The sequence below is a fragment of the Apodemus sylvaticus genome, chromosome 1 (genome assembly GCF_947179515.1).
Source record: "Apodemus sylvaticus chromosome 1, mApoSyl1.1, whole genome shotgun sequence".
Classification (NCBI taxonomy): domain Eukaryota; kingdom Metazoa; phylum Chordata; class Mammalia; order Rodentia; family Muridae; genus Apodemus; species Apodemus sylvaticus.
In genome coordinates, this window is record NC_067472.1 from 18,689,191 (window position 1) to 18,715,764 (window position 26,574).

Genomic DNA, 26,574 nt, shown 5'->3' on the forward strand with positions numbered 1-26,574 from the left:
TTATGGGAGAACTTGAGGAGGGAATGGGGATGGATTTTATCAAAACACACTGTATACATGTAGAAAAGTCTCAAATAATAAATTAAAATAATAAGAAAAATATGTAAACTGCTTAGCAAATGTGTACCAATCATTAAATATTAGTTTATGTTTTCCTGTATTTATTCAAGACTATAACTTCATTAAATATGAGTGTAACTTTTATCCTAAAAATGGATTGGCTGCTGAGTGGCCCTCATTTCAAACCCTGTGTATAAAGGCTGTGTAAACTACCTTGAGGGATGTATAAGGTGTCAAAGAGAGGTGTAATATAGAGACCTCCACATCTGTTCAGCTGTGCTGTCTTTCTGCCATCACTGATTTGTTGTATACAGATACGGTAGAAGCAGAGAGGGAGAAAGAGTGCAGGACAGAAGAAAGCAGACCTGAAGGGAGAGAGCGCTGCACACTTAAGAGGGTGGGGGAGAGGAGGCTGAGGTCAAGAGAGGAGCCGGAAGAGGAGGAAAGAAATCAATAGTTTATTTGTCCCGCCCAGGATCCAGTATAACCAATCAGCCTAGGAAAACATTAAGTGGCAAGCCAAATGAAGATACCCAAAAATTTTCCATCAGTTTACAGGTCAGCGTGATTTAATGATAGAAAATTTTTCTCTCAAGTTTTTCCTGGGCCTTTTGGCATCGCTGTTAACACCTTATTTGTGTTCTGACAGAATCAGTGGTTCTTTTTGTAGACAAGGTAGGTGGGGCTTCTGTACTCTTATTGAAGTGTGCACTCATTTAGATAACCAATTCTCTTTCCTGGGAAATAAAATCCAGAAACAAGTTTCTAAGACTGTGCTTTAGTCTGGAATCAGACATCAAACCTTAAAGATCATGAACAAAGGTGGACCTGTTGTAAGTCAGAGTTGTGATTTCCAGAGATGGCTTCGCAGTGTCAGATATGTCATATGTGCAGGTAGATGACAAAGGGAAGGCCTACCAGGTCCAGTCTCCGGAGGAAGAAAGGACTCTCACGCTGAAAGGGGGGGTGGGTGACAAAGGGAAGGTCTACCAGATCCAGTCTCTGGAGGAAGAAAGGACTCTCACACTGAAAGGGGGTTCCCCATAGCAGCAGATCAGCTCCCGAGGGCAAGACACCCAGAGACCAAAGTGTCTACCTAGTACTGGCCAAAAAATTTCTCTCATGCAGGACCCTGTTCTCCCTCCACCGCTGCCCTTTGATGAGTAGAGATCATGTGAGAGCAAGTACTTCCCCTCCAAGGTCATATTGGAGACATCAAGCCTCACAACCAGGATTGGAGACATACAACTTGGGAAAAACGGAAATTTCTCTCCTTGTCAGTACTCACATCCTGGGTGACTTGTAACTTCTATTGGAAGCTCCAGCTAGTGCTAGAGCCTTACAGGGCGCTTCTGTGTGCATGTCAGCAACCCCTCTTTCACATCACAACTGCTGCACACTGCGCAACTCTGGGAAAAGTGTTCATTTGTGTCTTTGAACCTGTTTCTGAGACAGAGGCAGAAGGAAGGAGCAGAAGTATCTGATGAACCAAGGTTATGATTTTTTGGGACTCATTGTCTTCCACAGTGACAACATAGACAGAACAGAGTGTAGATAGGATATAGATATCAAGTAGATGTAGAAATCCCTCGATTTCAAGGAAAGGGCACGAAGACGGGGAGCAAGCCTCAGACCTGCCGACTGCTGCATTTGTTCCTTGGGATTTTGTTTACTCCATTTCCCTTACACTATTTCTGTTGTTAATTTTCCTTTTCCTGGTGGCTTTAAAAACTGTTATTCAAAGACTTATGAAAACAAAATATTTGAACCTATGATAACTGTTTTTAACACTTCTCAAAAAAGAAGACTGTCTTTAGCCATGTGATAAAACAAAACAAAACAAAACACCCATTGTGTGTTCAACATTATTCATAAAATTATTCCCCCCCCCCCAGAATAAGTGTAGAAAGACATTAAGCCAGGGTGGCGCACGCCTGTAATCCCAGCACTTGGGAGGCAGAGGCAGGCGGATTTCTGAGTTCGAGGCCAGCCTGGTCTACAGAGTGAGTTCCAGGACAGCCAGGGCTACACAAAGAAACCCTGTCTCAAAGAAAGAAAGAAAGAGAGAGAGAGAGAGAGAGAGAGAGAGAGAGAGAGAGAGAGAGAGAGAGAGAGAGAGGAAGACATATATATGTTTGCTTTATCTCATCAATTTACCAAGAAGAACAAAAGAAAATAGTTTATAACAACTTTCACAATATTGCTTCCTCAAAGTTAGCCCACAACTTTCCTGTTGCTTCAATATACTAAGAAATTGTTGGGAATAACAAATGTTTGGGGATTAAAATAGTTTAAAGAGTGTAATGAAGCTAAACTATAAGTATTTTTATATCTTCTATAAAATAGTGTATTAGGTAAGATTCTGACTTTAATTTCTATTTCAAAAAAATTAAACAAATCAAGTGGTACTATTCTAAATGCTTGTCATACGATAAATTTGTGTTAAGTTATTTCATTTTTATACTTTTAAAAAATCTATTCTATTCCATAAGATTTTCTTACTAATTCCTGAATTAGCAATGTTTTAATCATTACTGTGTTTGAGATATACATTAGTCCATGATAGAACTAATAGACACCTCTTTATTATTCCAGTTTATCTTAATTTTCTTAGCTTCTTTCAGGCAAAAATTGGAATGACTTTATAAAGCTTCAGAATTATCTACTGGGCCTTTTATATTAAAATTCTCTAAGTACATAAGCTAATATAAGAAATTGTTTCCTTTTCAAGAGCACCATTTTTTGCCAGAGGGTGGTTTTGTTTTGTTTTTACTATATTTGGTTTTAAGATATTTGTCTTAGTTAGGTTTTTACTGCTGTGAATTGATACCATGGCCAACATAAATCTTATAAAAGACAGCATTTAATTTGGGGTGGCTTACAGATTCAGAGGTTCGGCCTATTACCAAGGTGGGAGCATGGCAGCATCCAGACATACTTGAAGCTGGAGGAGCTGAGAGTTCTACATCTTTATCCAAAGGCAGACAGGAGAAGACTGTCTTCTATGTGGTTAGGAGGAGTGTCTTAATGCCCACCTCCACAGTGACATACTTCCTCCAACAAGGCCACATCTCCTAAAAGTGCCACTCACTAGGCTGAGCATATACAAACCACCACATTCCACTCCCTGGCCTGCATAGAGGCTTGTTCAAACAGATGAGTCTTTGGGGGCCATACCTAAACATAGCATAATGAAAATACGTTTAATTTAACTTTCAAAGTCTCTTCTGAGATTCATCCAATCCCTTAACTGTAATCCCCAAAACAAGACAGGAAACCAGCTGGGCAAACCCCAAACTCTGCCTCTCCATGTCTGATGTCAGTGATCTTCAGATCGCCAACTCCTTTTTCATCTATGTTAACTGCAACAAACTTCTTTCTCCTGGGCTGGTTCCACTCCTGTTAGCAGCTTTCCTCAGCAGATAGCCCAAGGCTCTGGCATCTTTAACATCTTGGTTCTCCAAGTTAACTTGAGCTTCACAGCTTCTTGTTCCCATGTCTGGGATCCACACACACTCTTCTGAGCTCCTCCAGCTCTGTCCTCTGTATCACTCTAGGCTCTGGTTAACTCCACTCCATTGCTGCTGATGTTCTTGGTGGTCATCCCATGGTACTGGCATCTCCAGTACACTGAGGGTTTCTGCTGCAGCTAGGCTTCACCAATAGCCTCTCATAGGCTCTCTCCATGGTGCCAAATTCAACTTCTTACATGACCCCTTCAACTGCAACTGAGGCTGTACCTTCACCAATGGCCTTCCATGGTCTCTCCCAGTGTCAAGCCTCAGCTTCATCCCATGACCCCTTCATACCTTCAAAACCAGTACCACCTGAGTGATTCTTACACATTACCAAGTCTAGCTGCAGCACTTCCTGTTTGTCTTTATTAATATAAACCATGTGGTTTATATTTTTCCTTTTAAAGTTGCTATGCTTGTTCAAAATGTTCTTCACAAGACTGAGCCAGAAAACAAAGTCTCTGTTGGGGTCTTTTGAGACCTCCTTTGTAAATGCAATTAATGTAAATCTCTTTACCTTAGCAGCAAGTACACTCTTCAGAGAAGGGCAAAAAACAGCCACATTCTTCACCAAAATATCACAAAAACAGTCTCTTGGCCACATACTGAAATTATTCTCTGAAGCCTCTAGAACCAGGCTTCCATAGTTCAAATCACCCTCAGCAACAACATCTTCTTTATTCCTACTAGGATGGCCCACTAAACCCCACTTTAAGCATTCCACTGCTTTCCCAATCCAAAGTCCCAAAGCCCACATTCTTCCAAACAAAGGCCTATGAGAACAATACCCCAGTCTCTGGTACTATTAGAAGCTGTGAAGAGACACCATGACCAAGGCAACTCTTACAAGGACAATATTTAATTGGGACTGGTTTACAGGTTCAGTGGTTCAGTCCATTATCATCAAAGTGGGAGGATGGCAATACCCAGGAAGGCATGGTGTAGGAGGCACTGAGAGTTCAACAACTTGTTCTGAAAGTGAACAGGAGAAGACTGGCTTCCAGGGACCTAGGATGGGGGTCTTAAAAACCATGCCCACAGTGACAAACTTTCTCCACCAAGGCCATACATACTCAAGCAAAGCCACATCTCCTAATAGTGCCATTCCCTGGGCCAAGCATATTCAAAACACCATTAATACTTCTCTGTAAATTCTCTAAATATCATATCTCATGTTTTATGATTATATAGAGATATTATTGATATTATTTTAAATATCCCCAACTTTATGGCTTCCCCATTCTTCATACAATGTTAGTTTGATTAATAATGAGTTGTTGAAGAAGAATTTATTGACATATTTAGCAGAACAAATGACAGAATGCATATGCAGGTCTCTAAGAAGAAGCTATCATGAAAAGTTTGTTTCTAGTTTTCATCATGGTAAACCACCTATCCTTTTTAATTAACTTTCCAGGACCTTCTGGCCAAGCAGGATATTTTTGTTCTAATTTTCTTATGACTACATAGTTGCTATACTCAATGACTATTTCCTTCTAGTTCTTCGATGTATCTTCAAAAGGATTAGAAAGTCCTGTTAGAAATATCTCAATAAGTGTTACAATTAAAACTTCCATAGCCTTTCTTGCTCTACTGCACTAACCATGTTCATTGTCACAATTCAAAGCTTCAAATCCCCCTGCAGTAGACTCTTACCAACCTACTCCCACCAGTAACTTTCACATTTACTACAGCAGAAGTAATTTTCCTAAAAGCCAAATCTGATCCTCACATGTCTTTTAATCTAAACATAGGATAAACTGACCAGCCATACGTGAAGGACGCACTAGCATGTTCCAAGGCCATGCTAGCAGCTGCTCACACAGACACAAATGGGGTTTGGAGGAGCACCTCACTGTTAGGCAAGGATCAGATTATTACAAGAGGCCACTTGCTAGAGCCCTGACCAGCCTGCCCTCCGGCTGTCCCCTCACCTGTTTCTTGGCATCCAGCTACACTGGACCCTGAAAACATAGCTTGTCTGGTTCATGCCTACCATAAACCAGGTTGTTCCTCATAGCATAAGCTAGATCCTCCTTCTATGTACTATTCAGAGTTATACATGATATGAATCTATTTTCTACTCATGTCCCTTTTAGCACCATAGACAGCAGAGCTAGCTGCTCTCTCAACTATGACCCTATAGGCAGTTAGGTTGGTACTGCTGTGGCACAAAGTAACTTTGGGAGTTAACTGTGTACATTTCTGTCTTCTGGGTTTCACTGTGGTTGTCCTGCAACAGGACACTGACTGGATCACCTTTCGATGTGCACATTCAGCACATTTTCTTGCAAATAAATACTAAAGAGCTTACATTTTTTAGAAAAAAATTCCACAGAAATGTAAAGAAGGTATTTAAGCCTGATATGTTTTCTAATAAATATGGTTGTATTCTCTCAACATAAAATTTCAACTTTTTCTTTTCCATTTTACTCAGCTCTAGTGAAAATAGCTTAGAGTTTTAATTCTATATCCAGCCACTTTGCTGAAGTTGTTTATCAGCTGTAGGAATTCTCTGGTAGAGTTTGTGGGGTCACTTAAATATATTATCATATCATCTGCAAATAGTGATAGTTTGACTTCATCCTTTCCAATTTGTGTCCCTTTGACCTTCTTTTGTTATCTAATTGCTCTAGCTAGAACTTTAAGTACAATGTTGAATAAGGAGAGAGAGGGCAGCCTTGTCCAGTCCTTGATTTCAGTGGGATTGTTTCAAGTTTCTCTCCATTTAGTTTGATCTTGGCTACTGATTTGCTGTATATTGCTTTTACGATGTTTAGGTATGGGCCTTCAATTGCTGATCTTTCCAAGACGTTTAATGTGAAGGAATGCTGAATTTTGTCAAGTGCTTTTTCAGCATCTAATGGAATGACCGTGTGTTTTTTTTTTTCCTTTGAGTTTGTTTATGTAGAAGATTACATTGATGCATTTTCATATATTGAACCATCACTGCATCCCTGATGATAAAGCCTTCTTGATGGTGGTGAATGATCATTTTGATGTGTTCTTGGATTCAGTTGGCAAGAATTTTATTGGGTATTTTTGCATCTATATTCATGAGGGAAATTGGTCTAAAGTTCTCTTTCTTTGTTGGATCATTGTGTGGTTTTGGTATCAGCATAATTGTGGCTTCCTAGAACAAATTGGATAATATTCCTTCTGTTTCTATTTTGTGGACTAGTTTGAAGAGTATTGGTATTAGGTCTTCTTTGAAGACTTTCTTTGAAGATCTGATAGAATTCTGCACTAAAACCAGTAGCCTTCCTATATTCAAAGACAAACAGGCTGAGAAAGAAATTAGAGAAACAACACCCTTCACAATGGTCACAAACAATATAAAGTATCTTGATGTCACTCTAACCAAACAAGTGAAAGAGCTGTATCACAAGAACTTCAAGTCTCTGAAGAAAGAAATCAAAGAAGGACTCAGAAGATGGAAAGAACTCCATGCTCGTGGATTAGCAGTAAAAATGGCCATCTTGCCAGAGCAGTCTACAGATTCAGTGCAATCCCCATCAAAACTCCAATTCAATTCTTCATAGAGTTAGAAAGAGCAATTTTCAAACTCATCTGGAATAACAGAAAACCCAGGATAGTGAAAACTATTCTCAACAATAAAAGAACTTCTGGTGAAATCACATCCCAGACCTCAAGCTGTATTACAGAGCAATAGTGATAAAAAACTGCATGGTATTGGTACAGAGACAGGCAGGTAGATCAATGGAATAGAATTGAAGACCCAGAAATGAACCCATACACCTATGGTCATTTGATCTTTGACAAAGGAGCTAAAACCATCCAGTGGAAAAAAGATAGCCTTTTCAACAAATTGTGCTGCTTCAACTGGCAGTTAGCATGCATGAATGCAAATGGATCTATTCTTACCTCCTTGTACAAAGCTCAAATCCAAGTGTTTCAAGGACCTTCACATAAAACCAGATACACTGAATCTAATAGAAAAGAAAATGGGGAAGAGCCTTGAGCACATGGGCACAGGGGAAATTTTCCTGAACAGAACACTAATAGCTTATGCTCTAAGATCAAGAATTGACAAATAGGACCTCATAAAGTTACAAAGCTTCTATAAGGCAAGGGACACTGTCAATAGAACAAAATGGCAACCAACAAGTTGGGAAAAGATCTTTACCACCCCTACATCCTATAGAGGGCTAATATCCAATATCAAGAAGTTAGACTCCAGAGAACCAAATAACCCCATTAAAAATGGAGTACAAGATTAAAGAAGTCTCAACTGAGGAATACCGAATGGCTGAGAAGCACCTAAAGAAATGTTCAACATCCTTAGTCATCAGGAAAATGCAAATCAAAACAACCCTGATGTTCCACCTCACACTAGTCAGAATGGCTAAGATCAAAGTCTCAGGGGACAACAGGTGCTGGCGAGGATGTGGAGAAAGAGCAGCTATCTTCCACTGCTGGTGGGTTTGCAAGCTGGTAAAACCACTCTGGAAGTCAGTTTGACAGTTCCTCAGAAAATCAGACATAGTACTACCTGAGGATCCAGATATACCACTCCTGAGCATATACCCAGAAGATGTTCCAACATGTAATAAGGACACATGCTCCACTATGTTCATAGCAGCTTTATTTATAATAGCCAGAAGCTGGAAAGAATCCAGATGTTCCTCAACAGAGGAATGGATACAGAAAATGTGGTGCATTTGCACAATGGAATACTACTCAACTATAAAAAACAATGAATTCATGAAATTCTTATGCAAATTGATGGAACTAGAAAATTTCATCCTGAGTGAGGTAACCCAATCACAAAAGAACACACATGGTATGCACTCACTGATAAGTGGATATTAACCCGGATACTTGGAATACCCAACAGTTCACAGACCACATGAAGCTCAAGAAGAAGGAAGACCAAAGTATGACTACTTTGGTCCTTCTTAGAAGGGGGAACAGAATAACCATTGGAGGAGATATAGAGACAAAGTGTGGAGCAGAGACTGAAGGAAAGACCATTCAGAGATTTCCCCACCTGGGGATCCAACCCATATACAGTCACCAAACCCAGACACTATTGTGGATATCAACAAAGACTTGCTGACCAGAGACTGATATAGTTGTCTCCTGAGAGGCCCTGCCAGTACCTGACAAATACAGAGTCGGATGCTTTCAGCCAACCATAGGACTGAGCACAGGATTTCCAATGCAGGATCTAGAGAAAAGACCCAAGGAAATGAAGGGCTTTGCAGCCTCATAGTAGGAACAACAATATGAACCAACCAGTACCCCTAGAGCTCCCAGGAACCAAACCACCAACAAAAGAGTACACATGTACTCCACATGTAACAGAGGATGGCCTTGTTGGACATCAAAGAGAGGAGAGGCTCTTGGTCCTGAGAAGGCTCGATGCCCCAGTATAGGGGAATGCCAGAACAGGGAAGCGAGACTGGGTGGGTAGGTGAATGGGGAGGAGGGGATGGGATAGGGTGTTTTGGGAGGGGAAACCAGGAAAGGGGATAACGTTTGAGATGTAAATAAAGAAAATACCTAATAAAAAATGAATAAAATTTCACCAACAAAAGAAAAAAAGAAAGAAAGGGAAAAAAGAAAATCCTCAGAGCATTCCAGAAATTGGGTTGGATTTAGATCAGACTTTGGTCTTAGTCCACACTGGCTCTGTGAATTTGAACATCTCAAACACCCCTTGTAAGATAAGGCCTCTGGACTTAAGTAGGAGTATCTCCCTAATTGTTTTATCTTGGAGAGTGTGCTCTACACATATAAGAAGCTGAAAATAGTTTATAACAACATGTTAGTTTCATTGTGGTTATTTTATGATTTTGAAGGCAGCTTTTAAAAGACTATTACTATTTCAGAGATGATAGAAACTATTTTAGAGGTGCAAATCCCTTGCAAATATAAGTTTAAATCTTTGTTTCTTTTCTTTTAAAAAATTAATAATGTTTACATGTAAGACTGTAAGGTTAACTGACTTTTATGATATCCTGAGGAAAAGATAAAAAATTCCATCTCCGTCCCTTTGTCTGTAGGCCATCGACTCCTCCATTGCTTGGATTACATATGCAGCAGAATAGTCTTGGAGATTTTCATTCATTTCTGTTGACCCTGTAGTTTTTCATTTTTCTTTTTCTGCGTTTTGACAGATGCTTACTATATGCCTATTGACTTAAGTAGCACATACCAGGGTAGGAAGGACCAAATCCATAAACATTTGTGTCCTTTTAACCCTGAAAGGAGACTCCTAAACACAGGGCAGGGAAGCAGAGTGCAGGGTGAACCACCCTGCCCAACTCAAAGGCTTTCCTATCCTACTGATGAAATGAGGTGAAGTGGCATAGAATCAGCTGTGTGGGAGACCTGAAGTCTGCCATTCTAGCCAGTGAAGAAGCTACACATCATCTGCAAAAAGGGATTGACAGCATCTAACATCCTCATCACCAAGCAAAGCAATGCTAAAGAATCTAATCTCTCTGTACTCAGAAAATGCCAAATACCTACCAACCACATTTGAGTCAACCCATCAAATTAATTCCATTCTGGATTATTCACTATTATATTTTTGTCATTCTTTCTCCCAGACTGTAGAATGTCACTACAGAAAGAAAAGCAAAAACATACAGACAAAATCAGTCTAAGACAACAGTAGTAGCTGCTGCTTCCTCCAGCTGTCACTCCTGACCTGTTGGATGTGACCTTCTCCCTTTTCCCCTTATTCCTTTATAAGCCTCACTTCTTGGCTAATCAACATTCCTGGTTTCCACGTTTGTTCAGTTTGTTCTACAGGTAGATTGAGTCCTTTTCCATCTCAGCAAAACAGACCTTTTAATTTGCTCCCAGTACCCTTCCTTGCTATCTACCTGTCTAGAGAGATTCTGCTAGGACGGGACAGCAAGGGTCTTCCAGGAAAGAGGCCATCTTCTCCTCTGCTCAAGAGATCTTTGGTTATAAAGCACAATTGGATGTTTCCTTTGAAGAGACATTCTTCTTTGGAGTCTTGAGGCTGAAAAGAACTTTTGAAAGAACTGGGATGTTTTCTTTGATTCCTGATTTTGAGTAATAACTCTCAAAGAAAAGTAGTAGCCATGGCAATACTTGCCCTCAAACAAGTGAGCAGAGACAGAAAGTTATTTCAAAAATGTGACCTTGGCATCTGCGAATCACAAATGCATCCTCCTCTCTTTGGTTCTTCTGAACCTACACCAGGTCACACAGGTTAGTGAGCAATTGCTCACAAGGTTTTGCTGTAAACTGCCCAGAACCAGGCCTCCCTCTACTTTAGAACAGGGCATACTGATGGAGGATACTTAGTTCTCTGCTTAGCTGCTCCAGAAGTGGAGAAGTTAACTCTTTGTGCTGCTCACATTTCTGCCCCATCATGTTTCACACAGATGTGGCACATTTGCGTTGGAGCATATATGATAGTGCTTTGCAGATGTATGAATAAATTGGGTTTCCCCTGCTTTCTCCATGGAGATAGGCCTGCAGTTTCCAAAGGCATCTATTGTGGTGCCATTCTTGGGAAACAACATTGTTTCCCAGCTGAAATCAGAGACTTTGGAAAATAGAAAACAGCACAGGTATGGTTTGGATCATACAAAAATCAAAGTGGGACCTGCCAGGCGTGGGCTTCGGGAGACATCTGTGGGAGAGTGCTCTCCTGGGAGCTTGGTGTCCATTGCTGGAGCCTCGGGTTCTCTGAGAAAGCCTATCAGGATGTGGATTGGCCCAGTGTATTTCTTGCTCTGCCTTATTTTAGCTTTGGAGATATGATTATTTTAAGTCACACCATCTTTTCTCTCTATTCTTACAGATTCATGAAGGTGGCAGGAAGCACAGTGGATGCGGTTACCTGGCAACAGTAGGTATTCATCATTTTTTATCTCACTTATTATCAGCAGCTGTGAAATGGAAGATAATTAGTTGTCACCAAATTCACAGCTGACATTTAATAAACTACCCTTTATCTTTCAAGAAAAATTAAAATCACCTCTAAGGCTGTTATTAGAACACATGTTGTGTGATGTGCTATGACTTTATGTTGTTATTTTCAAAACCATAACCCCCCCAAATACTGACAATTTGGAAATCTCGCCTATTAATGTACACTCTTAAATTAATCTGTCAGGGATGAAGGGTAATGGAGATGAAGTGTGACACCATTTCCCTGTAGGCTTTCCCTTGGAAATGAATTTCCCTGTTTAAGAGAGGAGACAGTTTTGAGTGTTCAATATATCATATGAACATAGAAATATGGTATATTACCAGATGTAGTTTTAATTAGTGCCAAGAAATTTGATAATATAAAGCAGGTTTAAAAAAAAGAAAAACTTAAGAAATTTTTATTATTTAGAATTTTTATTTATTTATTTATTTAGAAAAATTATTACTACAGAAATGAAGCAGCTTTGGGAAAAGGGATAAGCCTCAACACTCCAAGAAGCTCATGTTAACAAGTCCTGTCACGTCAAGTGCAGCTCATCTTCTGAGGGTAGCTGTCTACTAAAAGTAGCTGTCTGGTATGAGGGTATCTGTATAGTGTGAGAGTAGCTGTCTAGTGTGAGAGTAGCTGTCTGGTGTGAGACTAGCTGTCTAGTGTGAGAGTAGCTGTCTGGTATGAGGGTAGCTGTCTAGTGTGAGAGTAGCTGTCTGATATGAGGGTAGCTGTCTAGTGTGAGAGTAGCTGTCTGGTATGAGGGTAGCTGTCTAGTGTGAGAGTAGCTGTCCTGTATGAGGGTAGCTGTCTAGTGTGAGAGTAGCTGTCCTGTATGAGGGTAGCTGTCTAGTGTGAGAGTAACTGTCTGGTGTGAGGGTAGCTGTCTAGTGTGAGAGTAGCTGTCCTGTATGAGGGTAGCTGTTTGGTGTGAGAGTAATTGTCTGGTATGAGACTAGCTGTCTAGTGTGAGAGTAGCTGTCTGGTATGAGGGTAGCTGTCTAGTGTGAGAGTAGCTGTCTGGTGTGAGGGTAGCTGTCTAGTGTGAGAGTAGCTGTCTGGTGTGAGGGTAGCTGTCTAGTGAGAGTAGCTGTCCTGTATGAGGGTATCTGTCTAGTGTGAGGGTAGCTATTTGGTATAAGAGTAGCTGTCTGGTGTGAGAGTAGCTGTCTGGTGTGAGGGTAGCTGTCTAGTGTGAGAGTAGCTATGTAATGTAAGAATAGATGTCCAGTGTGAGTGTATCTGTGTAGTGTGACAGTGGCTGTCTAGTGTGAGGGTAGCCATCTAGTGTGTACATTTAGGTGTTCTCTAAGTCTCTGGTGTCTGTGCAGGGGTGTTGAATTTTGGAATCCTTTCTCCTTGAGCAGCTTCTCAGTCACTTGTCGGTATGATGCAGTTTGGATGCATCCGTCTCTCCCTTGTCTGTCCCCTGCGTTATGTGGATCATTGTGGGACAACGAAAGTGTGAAAGGAAAGAGAAGTAGATAGAATATTAAAGTATCCAGAAAGGACTTTTCGGGGTGTTGGTAATCTATAACTCAAATCACTATGACAACTATTTAAGCCTATATTTATATCCAGGTTATCTAAACAAGAAGTTTCAATTTTCTTTTCCCCAGAAATTCTTGTCCTTCATCGTGTTTTTTGTGAGTCGTAGAATAAGTCTCCTGGCTTGTCATTTATACTCATCCCTTTATTCCAAAACCGAAAGCCAAACTCTGTTCCCTGGCCTTTGATTTACTGTCTGTTCCGGGTTGGATGAGACATGTTCCCCAGGTGGTCATGCATTTAAGCACTTGGTTCTCAGTTAAAGTCACCGTGTGGGAAGGTAATGGAAGCTCTACAGAGTACAGCCTTGCTGGAGGAAGTGTCACTGAGGACAGGCTTGAGAGTTTATAGCTTTCCCCATTTCCTGTTCTTTTCACACACACACCCAGCCCCCCTCCCCCCCACCTGTCACTCCTCTATCTCTCCCTCCCTCCTACTGTATGCAGATGATGTGAACATCCAGCTTCCTGGCCTACCTACCACCATGTTCTCCTGACTGTTTTCAGTCTTCCTACCACAATAAACTCTATATTCTTCTTAACTGGGATCCAGAATAGAGCCTTTCCTCTCTTAAGATGCTCTTGGTCACAGTATTTTTCTCTCACCTACAGAGAGCAGTAACTAACACACTACCTTCTGGTATCAGTTGCTGTCACTTGACCATAACTTGACTGTATTTACGCTCTCCTGCACACCGGAGGTTTTCTGTCCCTGAAGGTCCCTGTGCATGTGTGTCTCAGTTCCTTCCTTGTGTGTCTCAGTGCCTTCCTACATACTTTTCCGTTTGTCTTCTCTTCACCATTCATATGCCTGACTCTTTGTCATCATTTGAGTTTTAACCTTCATACCATCTCCTTGGAAAAACCTCCCTTTATGATTTTACTATCAATAGGTCCTCTCTTGTTCTTTTTCTTGCTCATTTTACATAATACTTAAACTAATCTACAAAATCTTTTCATAATTTGTTTTGTACATTTTTTTTATTTTTTCATATTAAAAGGCATTTATTCAATTCATGAAGTACCTATTTAGATAATTGTTTATTAGGTATTAACTATTGAAATAATAGTGGTTACAATGATAATAATAATAATGAACTAAAGAATCTTCTTGAATTTTACATGCTGACCAGGTCTGACATATGTGTTTAAATTGTTTGATTTGGAAGGTCATGCTCACAAATTGGCTGTATTTTAAGGGCCAAAATATTCAATTTAATCCATTCGCTATGTAGAAACCCAGCAATGATTATACAGATATTAAGTTCAAATTACAGGCCCTGTGGTATATATCTTGTATCCAAATACATTAAAAGCAGACACTTTGTATGTTTCTGAAAGGGGTAGAAACTAGAGGTTAGATACTAAATTCTTGATGAAGATGAATGGTAATAGATGAAAGGCATATTTATGTGACTTTTCCAGTAGTCAATTAATCCATATTTCACAGAGTAGCTAGAATGGAAGCAGAAATACATGGTTATATCATAAGGAGGAATCAGAGGCTGGAAGAAAATTCCAGAAGTGCATGTAAACTTCCCAGGAATCTCTGGTCACTGCGATGCATGAGTTCACATGAGATCCAAAGAACCAAGTGCAAAACAACACCTGAAAACCTGAAACTGACAAATAGAAATTCCAGGGTGGAGGTGCGTGTTCTTTTATACTTAGTATATGCTTGTCATGATCCAGATATTAGAACTGACTGCCAACTATTTCAAAGTAGTTATTGTAAATGTTCAGAGGTCGGAGGAAATGTCCGCATTAATGGTCACATGGGGAAATGCCAGTGATTTTTTTTTCAGTTCTTAGAATTTATTTGGAACATTAAACATAATAAGTAGAAAAAAATTCTCCTATGAAGTCCTCTATGAAAGGAAATTGTGGCAGGTTCCTGATTAGAGAGAAACTATTCCATCTCCAAGGGAGAATACCCAGTGTAACTGTGGCATCATAGAATGAATTGGGGAGTGTTCCCTCTGTTTCTATTTTGTGGAATAGTTTGAAGAATATTAGTATTAGGTCTTCTTTGAAGGTCTCATAGAATTCTGCACTAAACCCATCTGGTCCTGAACTTTTTTTTTTGGTTGGGAGACTTTTAATGACTGCTTCTATTTCTTTAGGGGTTATGGGAAAGTTTAGATGGTTTATCTGATTCTGATTGAACTTAGGTACTTGGTATCTGCCAAGAAAATTGTTCATTTCATTCAGATTTTCTAGTTTTGTTGAATATAGGCTTTTGTAGTAGGATCTGATTTTTTTTTTAATTTCCTCCGTTTCTGTTTTTATATCTCCCTTTTCAATTCTGATTTTGTTAATTTGGATACTGTCTCTGTGCCCTCTGGTTAGTCTGGCTAAGGGTTCATCTGTCTTGTTGGTTTTCTCAAAGAACCAGCTCCCAGTTTTGTTGATTCTTTGTACAGTTCTTTTTGCTTCTACTTGGCTGATTTCAGCCCTGAGTTTGGTTATTTCCTACCCTCTACTCCTCTTGGGTGTATTTGCTTCATTTTGTTTTAGAGCTTTCAGATGTACTGTTAAGCTGCTAGTGTAAGCTCTCTCCAGTTTCTTTTTGGAGGCACTCAGAGCTATAATTTTTCCTCTTAGCACTACTTTCATTGTGTCCCATAAGTTTGGGTATGTTGTGGCTTCATTTTCATTGAATTCTAAAAAGTCTTTTATTTCTTTCTTTATTTCCTCCTTGACCAAGTATCATTGAGTAGAGCATTGTTCAGCTCCCGTGTGTATGTGGGCTTTCTGTTGTATTTGTTATTATTGAAGACCAGCCTTAGTCTGTGATGATCTGATAGGATGCACGGGATTATTTCAAACATCTTGTATCTGTTAAGGCCTGTTTTGTGACAGATTATATGGTCAATTTTGAAGAAGGTACCATGAGGTTCTGAGAAGAATGTATATTCTTTTGCTTTAGGATGATATGTGTTAAAAAACCATTTGGTGCATAACTTCTGTTAGTTTCACTGTGTCTCTGTTTAGTTTCTGTCTCAATGATCTGCCCTTTGATGAGAGTGGGGTGGTGAAGTCTCCCACTATTACTGTGTGAAGTACAATCTGATCCTGATTTAACTTTGGTACCTGGTATCTATCTAGAAAACTGTCCATTTCATCTAGATTTTCCACTTTTGTTGAGAATAGTCTTTTGTAGTAGGATCTGATGATTTTTTGGATTTCCTCAGTATCTGTTGTTATGTCTTCCTTTTCATTTCTGATTTTGCTGATTTAGATACTGTCTCTGTGCCCTCTTTTTAGTATGGCTAAGGGTTTATCTATCTTGTTTTTTCTCAAAGAACCAGCTCCTGGTTTTATTGATTCTTTGTATAGTTCTTTTTGTTTCTACTTGGTTGATTTCAGCCCTGAGTTTGAGTATTTCCTGCTGTCTACTTCTCTTGAGTGTATTTGCTTCTTTTTGTTATAGAGCCTTTAGCAGTACTGTTAGGCTGTTAGTGTAAGCTCTTTCCAGGTTCTTTTTGGAGGCACTCGGAGCTAAGAGTTTTCCTTTAGCACCCCTTTCATTGTGTTCCATAAGTTTGGGAATGTTATGCCTTCATTTTCATTAATTTCTAAAAGGTCTTTAATTTCTTTCTTTATTTCTTCCTTTACCAAGTTATCATTGAGTAGTGTTGTTCAGCTCCCATGTGAATGTGGGCTTTCTGTTGTATTTGTTGCTATTGAAAACCAGCTTTAGTCCTTGGTGAACTGATAGGGTGCATATGACCAAGTATACGCTCAATTTTGGGAAAGGTACCCTGAGGTGCTGAGAAGAAGGGATATTCTTTTGTTTTAGGATAAAATGTTTTATAGATATCTGTTAAATCATTTTGGTTCGTAACTTCTGTTAGTTTCACTGTGTCTCTATTTAGTTTTTGTTTCCCTGGTTTGTCCATTGATGAGAGTGGGGTATTAAAGTCTCCCACTGTTATTGTGTAGAGTGCAATGTATGCTTTGAGCTTTATTAAAGTTTCTTTTATGAATGAGGGTGCCCTTGCATTTGGAAATTATATGTTCTGAATTAAGAGTTCATCTTGGTAGATTTTTCCTTTAATGAGTAGGAAGTGTCCTTCCTTAAGTTTTTTGATTACTTTAGGTTGAAAATCAACCTAAAGTATTCAGTATTAGGATGGCTACTCCAGCTTGTTTTTTTGGGACTATTTGCTTGGACAATTGTTTTCCAGCCTGTTACTCTGAGGTAGTGTGTCTGTCTTTGACATTGAGGTATGTTTTCTGTATGCAGGAAAATGTTGGATCCTGTTTATGTATCCAGTCTGTTAGTTTATGTCTTTTTATTGGAGAATTGAGTCCATTGATATTAAGAGATATTAAGGAGAAGTAATTGTTTCTTGCTGTTATTTTTGTTGTTAGAGGTGGAGTTATATTTGTATAGCTCTTTTCTTTTTGGTTTGTTAAAAGAAGATTAATTTCTTGCCTTTTCTAGTGTGTAGTTTCCCTCCTTTTTTGGTGTTTTCCATTCATTATCATTTGAAGGGCTGGATTTGTGGAAAGATGTTGTGTAAATTTGTTCTTGTCATGGAATACTTTGGTTTCTCCATCTATGGTAATTGAGATGCTGGGTATAGCAGCCTGGGTTGGCATTTGTGTTCCTTTAGGCTCTGCATGACATCTGCCCAGGATCTTCTGGCTTTTATAGTCTAGTGTAATTCAGATAGGTCTACCTTCTATGTTCCTTGACCTTTTTCCCTTACTGCTTTTAATATTCTCTATTTGTTTAATGCATTGGTGTTTTAATAATTATGTGACAGGAAGAATTTCTTTTCTAGTCAAATCTATTTGGAGTTCTGTAGGCTTCTTGTATATTCATGAGCATCTCTCTTTAGGTTAGGGAAGTTTTTTTCTATAATTTTGCTGAAGATATTTACTGGCCCTTTAAGTTGGAAATCCTCACTCTCTTCTATACGTATTATCCTTATGTTTGGTCTTCTCATTGTGTTCTGGATTTCCTGGATGTTTTGGGTCAGAAGCTTTTTGCATTTTGCATTTTCTTTGACTGTTGTGTCAATGCTTTCTATGGTATCTTCTGCATCTGAGATTCTCTTTTCTATCTCTTGTATTCTGTTGTTGATGCTTGGATCCATGACTCCTGACTTCATAGGTTTTCTATGTCCAGACTTGTTTCCTTTTGTGAGTTCTTTATTGTTTGTTCCTATATTTTTTGATCCTGGATGATTTTGTTCTATTCCTTCGCCTGTTTGGTTGTGCTTTTCTGTAATTCTTTAAGGGCTTTTTCTTTACCTGTGCTCTCCTGTATTTCTTTAAGGGAGTTATTTATGTCTGTCTTGAAGCCCTCTATCAGCATCATGAGATGTGATTTTAAATTCAATTTGTTTTTCCAGTGTGGTGGGGTATCTAGGACTTACTGTGATAGGAGAACTGAGTTATGATGATGCCAAGTAGCCTTGGTTTCTGTTGGTAAGTTTTTGTTTGTTTGTTTGTTTGTTTTGTTTTTTTATTTGTTTGGGGTTTTGTTTTTTTTTTTTTTTGCTTGCCTTTCACCAACTGGTTATCTCTGGTGTTAGTTGGTGTTACTGTCTATAGCTGGAGCTTGTCCTTCCTGTGGGCCTGTGAGCCTGTGCCAGCACTCCTGGCAAGATCAGCTCTCTCCTGGACAGGGTTTGGCTGTGGAGGACTGTGGAACAGCATTAGCTCCCCGTGCGGATGAAAACAGGAAGGATCCTGTCCCAGCTGCTCTGCTGTTCCTGTTTCCTGTGTGCTCCTGGCCGGTCCAGTTTGGACAGTTATTGGAGAGAAAGTAGCGATCTCACCTCTGAGCTCAGAAGTGAGAGCACTCCTGGGAGACCAGCTCTCTTCTGGCAGGACCTATGTATAAGGACTGTGGAACAGCCCCAGCTCCCAGGTGCAGATCGAAAAACATCTTGTTATGGCAAGTAAAACACAGAATGTATAGATCATACTTTAATTGTGTAGAATTGAATATAAAAAGAAGACCAAAGAAAAGACACCAATGGATTAGTAGTAGTAGGCCTTCGATGTATAGAGTATGGGGGCTATTTCTGCTCATTTTTACTTTTCTGTGATATCTAATGTTTTATAATAAGCATGGAATACATTTTCCTCATATTAAAGAAGTCATCAGTGCCCAGCTTCATCTTTTATAGCCTAATTTCCCTGTTCCAGGAGCAGTTCATAAAGCTTACCCACTTGTATTCTTAATTTCCATTTTTCTTAATAACAGCCTGAATCAACTATCTTGATTTTCCCTCAGTTCCCTTAATCAGTTATTACAGAAGGTGAGAATTTAGTTCTCTCATGACTCTGGCTTCATGTCACTTTATCCCTTTATTCCCTCCTCTAATGTCTTATACTTCAGTGATTAGATCAAAATTCATTGTTCACATTGTTACTATTAATTTTAAAGTTAATTTAGTCTGCATGAGAGAGAGGTGTATGATCTATGAATATGTGTGTGTACAGTGTTGATTTACAGAGTCTAGAGAAAGGTAACAGGCACCGTCCCCTATCACTCTCTGCATTATTCCTTGAGGTAAGATCTCTCTCTGTGTCTCTCTCTGTCTCTCTGTCTCTGTCTCTGTCTCTCTCTGTCCCTGTCTCTCTCTCTATCTCTATCTCTCTCTCTGTGTGTGTGTGTGTGTGTGTGCCTAGAACTCACACTTTTGGTTGGCTAGACTAGCAGACAGAAAAAGCCACATGGACCCTCCTCTCTCTGCTCTACATTACTGGAGTTACAGTGGTGTGACAGGTCCCACCCAGATTGTTACTTAGTGGCTGCGATCCTAAAGCACAGAAAGTGGTTGTGATCACTGAGCCATTTCTCCAGCCTCAGACTATGTAAATGTAATTCATAGGTCAGATATATGATATTCTTTGATTGGTTTTCACAAATTTTTATTTCCCTGTGTGTTGATAACCACCTTCTTTACTATCTTCCTCTTACTCTACCATTAGTTTGTATTAAAACTAAATGTCTTTGGCAAATTTCTATAAATGCAGACCCTTTAGGTAGCAGTTGGCTTTGTCTCCTCAGAGATCTGCTCCTTGAGCCATCTCTACTGTTCCATCTGGACCAACTGATCTCCGTGCTTCCTCAACAGCTGCTGTCCTGGGATCACCCTTCACCACATCCTCAGGGTTCTCTTGACCTTTTTATTTATTGGATAAATAAAAACCCTTCTCTAAGGTTCATTCCCTCGACTTAGTATATCATTTCTCCCAGGAACTTAAGGAAAAGATAGATGAGAGCCTTGCCTTTTGGTTTGATTCTGTCAGGTGCACATGGCTGACTCTCGGGATGCACACCACCCATGCTCCATCGGACTGCAGCTTTCATGGTAACTGTTGAGAAATCCAATACCTTTAAAATTCTCCAAGCCTTTCATTTAGATGCATTTTTTTCTCTCTTAATTTTAGCATCTCCCTGTCCCCAGGGGTCTTCTATGTGACCCTCCTTTATTCTGTCCAGTTGGTATATAGCAGACACTCTGTCTGAAATCCATACCCTCAGTAAGAAGACTGACTTAGAACATTTTTCTTTGTTAAGGGATCCTCTCATTTGAAGATAGTCAGGTTACAAGTTACAAGTCTGGGGATGTTACAAGTCAGGTATTAACAGTCCTCGAGTCGTACTCTGATCTTTATGTTTTTCCCTATTTTATTCTTCCTTCTGTTTTCTTATAGATCCCCTTTTATCATCTACATTTTCTGTTGACATTTATACTTCTATAATGTTCTTCTGAAAGTTCTAATATCAGTCAGAACATCCCCTGCAGAATGCCTTTCTTTGTTTCTGGATAGATTGTCTCTCATTTCCTCTCCAAGGATGTCAGTTTTAGGTTCTGTTGAAATTTGTATTTCTACTTCTTCCAAAATCCCATTTCTGCTCCTCAGAAAGCCCTTTTCTACTGGTCCTCATTCTGTGCCTGGCTGTGCTGTCATGTATGTGCAGTCTTTTCTCCTTCTGCCTTTCTGCTGCTTTCTCTACTCAGGACTGCCTTCCTTCCCCATGCGTGGTCTCCGGCATACTTCGTTAATGCTGCAAGCTGTTTCCTTCCAGTTTCTCCTTTATTTTCATTTCTAACTTTAGAATTAAAGCTCCCTTCTCCCAAATTCCTGATTATTTTGAGTTTCTAGTGTTGTTCATTAACAGCCGATTGCATTTTTTTCTTCAACCAATGAAAGTCTGTAACACAGTGTCAGACTTCCTACCATTCCTACCGGTTGCTCTTTTAGTTGTTGTTCCAGAGAAGAGTTCTCTACTCTTCTGACTTTCCAGTTGAGTCTGCTCACATGGGAGAACAGGAGAGGGGAGTTTGCCTCCTGTTTAGAAGCTGGCACCTGTAGCTGTAATTGTTCTCCACCTCCCCAGTGCTCGATGGCCTGGCCCCGCTCCACCTCTGTTGTTCTGCTGAAATAAGACAGCTCCCAGCCACCTCGGACAGTGGTTCATCTGCTCATTGCAGGACACCATTCACTCTTGACGACTATTAAATCTTCCACATTTTTATATAAAAATCAGATTTATACTGGCTTGCTATGCTAGAGCTACAACAAATTTTTAAATTATTTAACAATAAACTTATTACATCTTAACAGATATATTTATAGAAATTTACTTTATTTTTCAAAAATCAGGAAAATTATTTTTTTTAAAAAAGCCTTAGTTTATATTGTTGAATCTCTTAACTTCCAGCTTAATTAAATAGATGCATTGTTTGGTTTAAGACTGCAAAGAAAATTTGGCTACATTAAAGAGATGTGGTTGAAAGAGGAAGAAATTTTAGAATATAATTTTCCAGAAAATTCCAGATAATTCCAGGTATTCTCAGATAAAAGCAGAATGCATTAAGTGATAGTTTCTTCAAAGTTATTTACAATATAAATATATTGTATCAAATATGAAACTATGCAAGTGACCTTCTCATACCCTGGTCCCACAGATCACACAGGTCTTGAGCTTTGCAGAGATCTCTTACTCATGGGTGACGTTCTAATGGCCTGAATTAGTCAATTGGAAAATATTGCTTCACTGAGTTATGAGCTATATACATCTTTCAAATGTTGACATATTTTATTATAAAATATCAAAATCTCAAACTCGCTACTACCACCAGTGATCTATCATAAGTCTAAAGCAGTTAAGACATACAAGAAAGAGTTAGTCCTTTAGATGACAATCATCGAAATGTTTTACTGTGAAGTGAAATATGATTCCTGATCAGATGATTCTGAGAGTAAGTAAAGACTGAGAATGCTACTTCCCCAAAGCCTACTAATTGTATATAGCAACCATCAGGAGCTGAAACTCCAAAGAGTCACTCATAGTGTGCTTGTTAGAAATGCAAATATTCAGGCCCCATTAGAGTATGCTAGTCAGGGTTCTCTAGTGTGTCAGAACTTACAAAATGAATTCCTCTGTATGTATGTATGTATGTATGTATGTATGCATGCATGCATGCATGTGCACATGCACACACACACACACACACACACACAGAGAGAGAGAGAGAGAGAGAGAGATACTGAGGTTTTATTAGAATGACTTATAGCCTGTGGTCCAGCTAGTCCAGCAATGGCTGCCTATGAACAGAAACTCTGAATCCAGTAGCTGCTCAGTCCATGAGGTTGGATGTCTCAGCTAGTCTTCAATATATACTGGAATCCCAAAGAAGGTAGGCTCTAATATCCGTGAAGGAATGGACTTTCTAGCAATGTAACAACAAGCAGACAAAGAGCAAAAGTTTCCTCTTCCTCCTTCTCCTCTTCCTCCTCCTCCTCTTCCTCCTCCTCCTCTTCTTTTTCTTCTTCATCCTCCTTCCTTTTTCTCCTATATCCTTAAGTAAGCTTCCAGCAGAAGTGGAACCCAGATTAGATATGTATTAAAGATGTGTCTTCCTGCCTCAAAGATCCAGATTAGAAGTAGATCTTCTTGCGTCAAATTAATCAGAAGATCCTCACAGATGTGTCTTCTATTTTTGGGTTTTAGTTAACTCTAAATGTAGCCAACTTGACCACCAAGAATTACCATCACCCAGAAAATAAGAAACCTTGAAACTCCAGGTGCTTTTGGTACACTTGAAAGTTTGGGAACCACTGTAAGATAAGAAAGCAGTCTGTATTTGATGTCTAAGAATCCATTTGTCACCAAAGTTTTGCCACAAAACTTAATACAGAAGATTCTGTACTAAACGAGAAAAAAATCTAGAATATTGTCTTAGAAATTGGCTTTTAGAAAATTACTATTCTTGGTTGTCAAGATCATAGCTGGAAGTCATTTATTTTTAGTAACTTTTTCTCATATAAAAGTTGGCATTGGGGCTGGAGAGATGACTTAGCAGTTAATAGGACTGTCACTGCTCTTCCAAAGGTCCTGTGTCTAAATCCCAGCAACCATATGGTGGGTCACAACCATCCATAATGAGATCTGATGCCCTCTTCTGAAGTATTTGAAGACAGCTACAGTATATTCATAATAAATAAATAAATAAATAAATAAATAGTTGGCATTTTCCTGTCTTTGGTTTTTGTCAGTTATGATACCCATCAATCTGGACTCCTACTGTGGAAGAGAAATGAAACATGGCAGATATGCTACTGCTGGAGGCCTAAGAGATGCAGTTTGTAATTTGAGGGTTTGTTGGATTTAAAAGAATATAAATGAACATTTGAAAACCTCATTGCCAGAACAACTATGAATTTACCTCAGTATAAATGAATATGAATAAAATAGATCTGAGAATAACATTAATTTATGAGCATTTGGGCAAGCAATGGGACATTAGAATGACTTGCTCAATTTGTTTTCTCATACCACCCAGGGCTGGCACCACCTTCAAGGGCCTATACCCTCCTCCATCAGTCATTAATGAAGAATAATATCTCACATGCCTGTGTACAATCAATCTGATGAAAGCCTTTTCTCAACTGACACGCACTCTTGTCAGATGCTTGTGTCAAGCTGACAAAACAAACAAAAAGCATAACTGATCTTGTCAACTTTACACACCAATGCATCACTATTAAACCATACCCTTTCCTTCTTCTTTATCCCCTATATGTTGTATTAATAACACAGTATAAACACAGTTTAGCTTTAAAAGTCCAACAACTTTTTAAAAGAGTTAAACACTTAAAAACGTTAATCTCATTAAATATCCAAAGTCTCATACCCATGGGTTCCTATAAAGTAAAAAGGAAAAGAAAAGAAAAAAATAGCTTGCTGTTACTAGGGAAGAACTGGACATAGTCATAATCTGAACAGAGCAAAAGCAAACTCCAACAATGCTGAATTAAACCTTGTATCTCTCTATCCTGAATCTGGGCTCTCCCATGTGGAGAACACGTAGCTCATGTCATGGGTTCAGTCCAGCTCCACTGAGCAGCTGCTGCCATCTTTGATAGTCCTCCCCAGGTCCTGATATCACCAGTATGCTGGGGTCACCTCCACCAATGGCATCCTGGCCTCTGCTCAGGGTCTCTTACTCTGCCACACAATGCCAAATCTCTAATTCCACTGCTACTAAACCTGCACCTTCACCACCGGCCTCTCCTTTCAGTGGTGCCAAGCTCAATCGCTCTCAATGAACCCTTCAGTCCTGCAGCTCTCATGACACCCAAACCAGCATTACCTGGGAGATCCTTGCACACCGCCAAGTGTGGCTGTCAGCATGAGAGGAGATGCATCTTAAGCCCATTTTGGACCACAACAGTGTGCTGAGCCAGAGAAAATACTCCCTCATGCTCTCACCTCAGTAATGCCAGTCTCTCATTCCAAGTGCATCCTCCCCTCTCCTCCAAATCCTCTGCTCCTCCCTTTCCCTTCAGAAAAGAGCAGGCCTCCCTGGTATATCAACCAAACACAGCATAACAAGGTGCATTATGACTAAGAACAAACCCCCATGTCAAGGCTGGGTGAGGCCACTCAGTAGAAGGAAAAGGATCTCAAGAGCAGACAAAAGAGTCAGCAGCTCCCCTACCTACACTGTCAGGAGTTGCACAAAAAAAAAAAAAAAAAAAAAAAAAAAAAAAAAAAAAAAAAAAACCACAAACAACAACAACAAAAAAACAAGCTATGCAACCAAAGAGTGGCGCACAGGACCGAGCACAGGGCCACACCGGCCCTGTGGCTGCTGTTTCACTTGCTGTGAGCCCCTATGTTCATTGCTCAGTTGATTCTGTGGGCTGTGTTCCCCGGGTGTCCTATATCCCTCTGGCTGTAACAGTCCTCTCTTCTATGGGGTTCCCTGAGCTCTGGATGTGGTGAGGGTCTCTGCATCTGCTCCACCAATTGCTGGGGGAAGCTCTCTGGTGATGATTGGGCTAGGCACTGATCTGAGTATAGGAGAATATCATTAGGAAGTGTTCATTTACTTTTTTTTTTTTTTTTTTTTTTTGGTCAGTAGTTTCTTCTTAAAGACAGCTAGCTAATTTTTCAGTCACAGCTAACCAGCATCATGTGTCCCAATAAAGGAAAAGTTTCACCTCAGTGGTTTTAGTCTCTTGTTAGCCAGAGATGATTTCTGACCAGAAACCACAGATTCTGAATACAAAACACCACAGGCACAGTTCTGATAGAGTTTTTCGGGCTCCCTCACACTTCCCTGTGGAACTTCACAAGTCTGGTCTCTACCATCTGCACTGCTCTCATCCTTCTCTTCCACATTCCCACAGCTTCTCTGTGAGCTCTGAGTACTCACAGTGGAGTGTCTGTGACAGACTTCCCAACGCCTATAGTTCCCCCCAAAACAGCATGGACAAGTGCATGTCAGAGATGCCCAAGGCTGACACAAATCCTGAGGAATGGAGATGCACTTAAAACGTGTTTTGTGTAATATAATGTTGAAAATGAGACATTAACTCAAAGCTCTCTATGTGCCAGGATTGTTGTGGCCCCTTATAAATGTAAACTTGGAAAGCTCTTCTCTCCTTGTGCTAAAGGGAAGCCCAAACCAGCAGCATTAACACCACGTACGAGGTTTCCAAAGGGAAGTCCCAGTCCCTACTCCAGTCCTTATAAATTAGAATGTGCATGTAATAATACACTCAGATGTTTCGTGCGCACTCAGTCTGCCCCAGGACTGCTGGGCTAACAAAACAAAGGCTCAAGAACACCGGCTTTCCCAAGGCGAGTAAGCATCATGGAGTGTGTCTTGCCTGGGGAGTCTCAGAGAAACGATGACGGTCCACAGTCTAACTAATGTTTTCCCCACAGAGCAGGACCTATTGCTCTTGCCATTCACTATTTCCCTCACTAGTTACTTTGAAGAAGCATACTTCACAACCTATTTTTCTAGGAGAAAATAATAAAAGTAATCATTCAGCTTTCACTTGAAATTTTCACTTTAAAAGCGTTTGCCCTGACAGAAAGGCTAAATTTAGGCACCTGGTTTATAACAGTGAACCTGGAAGATTACAGCCGAGTTTGTGTGTGACTGGGGGTGAGGTAATCACAAGCTTCCTTAGCTCCTGTAGGAACTTACCTCTCTGTTGTACTTGAGAACCCAAATTTAACTGTTGT

At 39.8% G+C, this 26,574-nt stretch overlaps 1 protein-coding gene across 1 annotated transcript in view; it reads left to right on the plus strand.

Annotated features, from left to right (window-relative positions):
* Positions 1 to 26,574, plus strand: part of Hpse2 (heparanase 2 (inactive)) — a 282,113-nt gene that overhangs the window by 65,705 nt on the left and 189,834 nt on the right. Inside the window, exon 4 of the mRNA XM_052182103.1 lies at positions 11,386 to 11,433. Within this exon, the coding sequence (XP_052038063.1) occupies positions 11,386 to 11,433 (48 nt within the window). The remainder of the gene's footprint in view (positions 1 to 11,385; positions 11,434 to 26,574) is intronic.